At 47.7% G+C, this 7675-nt stretch overlaps 1 protein-coding gene and 1 pseudogene across 1 annotated transcript; one reads left to right on the top strand and one right to left on the bottom strand.

The window, feature by feature from the left end:
* Nucleotides 1-630: 630 nt before the first annotated feature.
* LOC133904636 (E3 ubiquitin-protein ligase At1g63170-like) lies at nt 631-1206 on the top strand (annotated as a pseudogene).
* A 2849-nt stretch (nt 1207-4055) lies between these two features.
* LOC133904223 (thaumatin-like pathogenesis-related protein 4) lies at nt 4056-5008 on the bottom strand. Its single transcript, XM_062345682.1, has one exon. The coding sequence runs from the start codon at nt 4933-4935 to the stop codon at nt 4417-4419; it is 519 nt and encodes a 172-aa protein (XP_062201666.1). The 5' UTR covers nt 4936-5008; the 3' UTR covers nt 4056-4416.
* Between the last annotated feature and the right edge of the window lie 2667 nt (nt 5009-7675).

The raw sequence follows: 7675 nt of genomic DNA, 5'->3' as shown, positions 1-7675 counted from the left end.
CTTTTTCGCTGTTGTTGCCTGATCTTGGCTTGTATGCGGTTTGACCGTACCTTTTCTTAATAAAACAATTGTGCCCCACCTTTCTCAAAAAAAAAAAAAAATGTATACCTGATTAATTCTGATTGATTTTGCTTCCATGTGGAGGTGGATATGCTGGTGGAAGTTTGGGCAGCCATTATGGTAATGTACTAAGAGCATCTTCAGCAGCACATCCATATTTCATCCTTTATATCTTTATATAGATTGCCATCTATAAAGATTCTCCATCCATATTACTCCACCACTCCAACAGCACATCCATATTTCACCCTCCATATTCTCTCTCTTATTTTTTAATAGTATTCTATAACTAACAATATATTCGTAACGACTATATTTTTGTAACGACTATTTTTTCAACGGATATTTTTCTAACGGTTATTTTTTCAACGGCTATTTTTTCAATAGCTATATTTCTAACGGATATTTTTCCAACGGCTATATTTCTAACAGCTATTTATTCAATAGATATTTTTCTAACGGCTATTTTTCAACGGCTATATTTTCAACGGCCATCTCTCTCTCTTTGCATTTTATTCAGAAGAAAAGTGGATACTTTACATGCCATTACAAGTTCAGAATCATCAGGAGATGTCACGGGCTCGCCGGAGCGGCCGTCAAACGGACGCACAGTGCTCCCTCACTTCCGCTTCTCCGTCGCTCAGGGGTGCAGCGCGGCTGCTACGAAGGAGCGGGTGCCGGCCGACCTGGACGATGCGGGAGCCGTCGCTGCTGGTGCGGGAGGCCGCGGCGGAGCAGCTGGAGGAGCGGCAGGCCGGCTGGGCCTACTCCTGCCCCGTGCTGGCCCTCGACCTTCTCTGAACCTCGTCTTCATCCTCGTTTCCGCCGTCGTGCTCGTGCTCAGCCTCAACGAGAGCCCCTCCATGCCGCTCCGCTTCTGGATCGCCGGGTATGCCCCCCAGTGCATCGTCCACATGGTCTGCGGGGAGATAGACGGGCGTCCGGATGGTGGCGGGAAGCGCGCGGCCGAGCGACGGTTGGAGGATGGCGTGCGGGAAGAAACCCGCTAGATCTGGCGTGCGGGAGGGAGAGGATAGCGTGGCCGGCAAAATAGCGTGAGCAATAGCGTGTTTGTTGGAGCATGTTTTTTGCGCTGTGGACGCCATTTTGACGATAGAGGGTGCGATAGCGTCTCTTTTGGAGATGCTCTAATGCGTATATTATTCGCTTCTATGTTGACATTGCATCGCCATTTACTCTACAAATATTATGATTAATCACTTGCAAACCAATTACACTAGCCGGATTTATGTGCAATGCTCTCCTTCTGTACTCTTTAGTGTTGGTAGGATGGTATAGTATAGTTAGATAATATTCATACCAAATGATGATGATTGAACTGAGAGAATTGTAACTATAAGTAATTAAGATTTTGTTCATATTTTTCTTACTATGTTCATTTTGCATTATATCTAAGAAACTTACACACTTTCTCTGAGTTCGAATATTTATTTGAAGGTATTCGTCCATTGGAAGGGGAGGTACCCCCACCTGGCTATATCTGCCGCATTTTTCATATTCCCTGGCATTTCATTCAGCATTGCCCGTCAGAGAGCAAGCCACCTCCACCTGGCTATGTCTGCCACAAATGTGGAGTCCCAGAGCACTTTATTCATTGTTGCCCGCATTATGGTGACAGAAAATATGACTCCAGAAGAACCTGCTCACTGATTTCCATAGTATCAAGCTTTGCTGATGTCATCCCAAGAGAACTTATCCAGGGCATGTCTAGTGTCGGTGATAGTCTGCCAGCAGAACTCCACTGCCCACTGTGCAAGAAGGTTATGGCAGATGGCCAGATGCAATGTTGACAAGCAAGTGCTGCTATGATAGTTTCTGTGATAAATGTAAGTGGTGCAAAGTTTGTAAATGGATTGCATGTGTGCACTTAAAAAAAAAATTATAGTCACTGCAATATGTTTGTGTTCAGAATTTAGTTGTTAGTAGCTCAAATTTGATCATATTGAAGGTACTTTAATTTCGTAGTTTTATGAAAAATAACCCCAACCCATTTGTCTTTCTGTCCTCAGGCATTCGGGATTACATTATTGCCCAATCGAAGTGTGTTTGTGGTGTCGAAATACTTGCAGATAACCTTATTCCCAATCAAACCCTTCGAAGTACAATCGCGAGCATGTTGTCATCAAGGGGTGGTGGCTTTTCAAGTGGTACAGAGAAGCTTACAAGCTCCACTAGTAGCAGTTTAGATGCCAATCCTCACAGCTTTACTGCTTCCGCTGCGTTGAAAGGGGACATGAAGCAACATATGGATAATATGCCATTGGTTACTACTGAAGGCAGTCACTTGATAACTGCATGTAGAATTCCAGCATGCCTTCATGAGAAATTGACACATTCAGACCTCCAGGGTAAAACCGGAGAATCTGCAAAAACATCGGTGAAGAAGACCATAGCCACTGTGGCCATGAAATCTGTTACAGAACCAATATATTTTTTTTCATTATGGAGGTCCACACCCTCACAGGAACAGAGGGCTGAGAGAGCACCGCTAGGGCTCGAACCCGGATCGGCTGCCTGAGGACTGGCACAAGAAACCAACTAGTTCACCAGCCCTCTAGTTACAGAACCAATATATCAGAGCCAGTCACCACCTGATGGAATAACAGCAGTTTCAGGGGCACTTGAGCGAAAAGTGATTAGGACTAAGTCAAAAAAAGAAGCAAAAGACGGCTGGTACAACTGGAAATGACAACACAAACTTTGCTGAATATGATTGCCACATTACATTTGAGCCATCTTGTTATAACTCGTCCTTTGGACTTGGAGGACTCCCTAGGGGAGCTGATCCTTACAACATGTACTTTATGCGTAATATGCCTTCCTGCGGCTACTCAATGGGCTTGTATAGTGTCAGTGGCATCGGTAATTTGCCACTGCACGCTCCCGGAATGCAAGGTTATGCAGTAAGCCTACCAGAAAACCAAATTGCGGAACCACTAGATTGCTGAAGCGAAAGAATTTTTCCCCTGGAAATATATTTACTATATTCTCATCCTTCAATCCGTCACCCGTATCTTGTCTCAACTGCAACACTGACCATTTCTACTATTGATTTCTGTTAGCAGGGAATTCCAGCCCAAAGTTCACCAAGATCGCGGATCTTCTGCACATGCAAGGTATGCTAGTAGTCCTAGGAATGAGGATCAGCATAAAAGTCATAAATCCTAGTTCCCGCAAGTAATGCAGATCACTAACCATTCCAGGAGGCACAAGTATGAGGATTCAGCTTCAATCGATGAGGAAAGCAACTTGAAGCCGTTGCTACAACTACAAGCCGTTGTTCTGAATTTTGGACTTGCTGAAACATTTTGAATCTCCGGTGCTTGCTGACCGGTATATGCGATGTTTTTATTGTGATGTCGGAGAGGGGGTGAGGACTTGATGTTTATTCCGTGGCATGTCAGGATGGAACAAATCGATGACTTGTTGCTGAACTGTAAATTTCTAGCTTTGTTGTGCCTGTAACGAGGAGCATGGCTTTGGCAAAGATCATCACTGAGCTGATTGTTTTTCCTGGAATTTTATGTATCTTGAATCATTGTATTAAGTCTTTCCAGGATTATATATTGAAGTATATGTAGAAGCATTCAAGCATATATGGCAGGTGCTGTGTTCCTGTTTCGTTCTAACAAAAATGTAACGTGGTCTTATGTAGAAGCATCACAATGCTATTTCTGGCTCTATCGATCGATCGCTGACACCATACCATAGGTAGGATGCTGCTACCACCAAGGCTTGACATCAGCTGAGTAGAGGTATTCCTTTTGCATTCCAAGAACACAAAGTGATGTGCTGAAGAACCTGCTGCGACGCCGTACGCCGCAGACCACGAGGCCCGCCGGCGCCGTGAGTGAGACAAGATCATCAGCCAAAAGCGACGACGATTGTCTAGTCTGTGCACGCGCATACATGTACAACTGGCCTTAATTTTATTATATGTATTGATTGTCGTGTGTACAACAATTAACCATTCGAGTGTACTAGCGTGTGTCTATATATATATAGTATCAAGGGTGCATTATTTTTCGTTTTGCTGGCCTTGCTTGTCATTACGTGCTCATGAGTCGTCCTGGATCTCCATCAACAAGGCAAGAACAGAGCCTGTTACATATTTTGTGTTTGTCTAGAAATATTATATATGTATTTGAGAAAGGCATCGTCCAAATTTTGAAGGTACATATGCGTAACACCTGCAGCTGCATGCACGACTTGACGATATATATATCGTCTTATTCACCAACATGATTTCCCACTCGTACGTACGTACAGCGGCTAGCTAGAGTACGTATGTGACAATACATGCATGTCATGGTGTGCGTTGGACCATTAATTGCCTCATGGGCAAAAGATCACCTGGTAATTGTTGTTGCCACTGCAGGAATGGGTCTTCCTGTCGCCGGGCTGGTGGTACGCGTCCGGGCAACCGGAGTCCCTGCACCGGAGGGCGTCGCCGTTGCTGCAGGAGAAGTCCATGGCCAGGTTGTAGCCGTCGATCACCGAGATGTCGTAGAAGTCGGTGGCGCCGCCGATGGAGAACTCGGCCAGCGTCGTGGGGGGCTTCCCGGAGAGGGTGCAGGAGAGCGCGCCCGCGCAGTCTCCGGTCTGGCAGCTCCCGCTGCCGCCGTTGAACGAGCATCCGGTGCGGCCCCAGATCCTGCAGGAGCTGGTGCCGGCAGGCACGTTGAGTGTCCACGTCTGGCCCGGGTTGAGCTGCAAGCCGCCGCCGACCGGGATGGCCGCCGGCCACACCGTGAAGCCGCAGTTGTTTACGATGGTGAAGGTGGCCGCGCTGGCGCCAGCAGTGAAGGCGGCGAGGAGGACGAGGTGGACCGAGGAGGCGGCCGGGAACGCCATTGATGCTAGCTACTTGTTGTACGCCTACGCACTGAGCTGTGTAGCGTGGGAGGGAGCATGCGCACTGAGCTGTCTCAGAACGAGGGGTTAGAAAAGTCATGCCCCTTACAAGTCAGTTGGGGCAGTTCAGAACGAGGGGTCCGAATGCAAAAATCTGTGGAAAACCAGTACAATTCTTGAGGCCAGAATTTAATTATGTGGAAAATATGTGGAAAGCCAAGTGCCAAGAGAAGTATTGCTCAAGCTTTTGTATTATATTCATGGCTCGTGGACTTAAATAGACGGAGTGGAGGGTTCTAGACGCTTGAGCTAACAGCACACAGTTGTGGATCCTAACGACTAGGCTAAGGATAGGAGATCGTGGACACGGTTGAAGCTGTGGTCGTTGATGACGTTGGGACGTTGCAGCCGGGCACACCCGAGGAATAGGTCTTGTTTGACAGCCCCTCTCAGTCACGTACTACCTAATGAGCTTTGTAACGAGAAAGGAAGCCATCTAAATTAAACTTGTGCTGAAAGATCCATTTGCCGGAAACGATATTAACGTCGGAAGGGGTGGAAAGAGTGACCAATTGTTGTTGGACTGAAGCGTGGTGAATTCCTCAAGCATAGCTTGGTAGCAATTCGGATCCTTGAGAGCTGAACGGTAGGAATTGGGGAGATGGTTGATGGGGAGCGCGCGTTTGCATTGGATGACCATGTGGTGGGGAGGAGATGGGAGCGCTGAGGCTATTGCTGAGGCGGGGGACGCAGAGCCGGGGTGGACAGCGGATGGGTGCGTGGAGCAGGGAGTGGTGGCCGTCGTAAGCGAGGAGACCGGCGAGACAGATGGTGCATGGTGGGTGGACGGAGAGCACATGACCGAATCTTGTGGGCCATCGGGTGCAGGGGAGTGCGGAGGGGGAACGCGACATGGCGCACACAGACTGGGGAGGACCAAATCAGCTAGGGACAATCGTGGCGAGGTAGTTGGTCTGCGGATCAGCACCAGATCCAAAGATGATAGCGCTGGATCAGCTATGGTTGGAGGGGATCCATGTAAAGCTGAGGGCGATGGTGTGGAAAAAGGGAATGTGTGCTCATACAATACAACATGGCGTGAGATAATAATCTTCCGTGTTGAAAGATTGAAGCAACGATATCCCTTGTTGTGGTATCCAAGAAAGGCACAAGCTGTAGATTTCGGAGCGAGTTTATGAGGTGTGGTTGGGGTGAGGTTGGGATAGCACAAGCACCCTATTTGGGCTGTTCTCTGAACAAGGCAAGGTAGGGTGTGAGGAAATTTAGCGGAGAACAGGGATGACGATTAAGTAAATATGTGGCAATGTGTAGGGCTTCAACCCAAAAGGTGGGAGGCATATGGGCATGGAAGAGGAGCGTGCGAAGAATATCATTCGTAGTTCTGATAACACGCTCTGCCTTTCCATTTTTTGGGGTTGTATTTGGGCAGGAAAGGCGTAGGGTAATGCCCTTGGAAGAAACAAAGGCGTGGAGAACAGAGTTATCAAATTTGTGCCCGTTATCGCACTGGAAGCATTGAATAGAGAGATGGAATTGGTTGAGTACATAATTGTAGAAAGTGGACAAGGTCTGAAAAGTTTCAGACTTCGAGCGTAGTGGGAAACTCTGGAGTAATGCATGTAATCATCGAGAAGCACAAGGTAATACTTATAGCCAGAGCAAATGGCAATTGGTGATGTCCATAAATCATAGTGAAGCAATTGGAAGGGAAAATAAGTAATTGTTGTGGAATTTAAAAAAAGAAGCCGCACATGGCGACCTAATTGACAAGCATGACACAGAGAGGCATGTCGGACATTATTTGTACATGGAATGCGAAATTTGGAAAGGAAATGTAATAAAGAGCGACGGCCAGGATGTCATAGATGTTGGTGCCACAAGGCATCCGAGGATGGCTGGGTGACGAAGGCATGCAGAGCAGGAGCAGTGGTGATGGCGGCCGACTTGAATGGATAGAGTGTGCCACGGCTGTTAGACCGTAGGATTATTTTCTTGGTTCTGAGATCCTTCATAAAGAAGCCAAAGGATCAAACTCAATAGAGCAAGAATTGTCATGAGTCAACTTACGAACCAAAATAAGGTTGGTAACAAGGTCTGGAATGTGAAGAACATTGTGTAGAGAGAAGGACTTGTTAGGTGTATGCAATATAGAGGAGCCAGAACCAAGAATGGGAAGGGGTGCACTGTTCTCAATAGTGATGTGCGCAGAAGAATTGAAAGAAGGAAGATTGTAAGAGGAAAGGCTATCATGATCATTGGTCATGTGGGAGCTGGCGCTAGAATCCAGAAACCAGTCACCTTGAGCAGGTAGTTGGCCAAGCAACATGTCCTGGAGCACCTGGATGAGGCCGTTGATGTCCCAAGATGGTGAACTATTCGTGGTCGGCAGGGGAACGAACGGAACATTGGCGATGTAGGCGTGACCAGTGTCGGAGGATGACGAACGATCACCGAGTACCCCAGCACCGGGATTGTCAGGCCATGGCATGCTGGGGCCGGAGCTCCCAGTCCATGGGGCACGCCATGGAGGCTCGTTCCAGAATGGGAAACCCCACGGATGGTTCGAACTGCCTGGAGATTGTTGTTAGGCATGGTTGTTGCCGGAGCTGTCAAAACGCCCACGTCGTCCACGACCACATCCCCGTGGCCCGCGACCACACCCACGGTCAGATCCTCCACCACCACAGTCACTGGAGTCGCGACATGCCAAAGAGGAGTC

This window comes from Phragmites australis, chromosome 22 (assembly GCF_958298935.1).
Source record: "Phragmites australis chromosome 22, lpPhrAust1.1, whole genome shotgun sequence".
Taxonomy (NCBI): Eukaryota; Viridiplantae; Streptophyta; class Magnoliopsida; order Poales; family Poaceae; genus Phragmites; species Phragmites australis.
Note: the sequence above shows the minus strand (reverse complement) of the source record. Positions and strands in the feature narration are given on the sequence as shown.

Coding starts and splice junctions, on each gene's coding strand:
- LOC133904223 (XM_062345682.1), bottom strand. CDS start 4,935: ATGGCGTTCCCGGCCGCCTCCTCGGTCCACCTCGTCCTCCTCGCCGCC.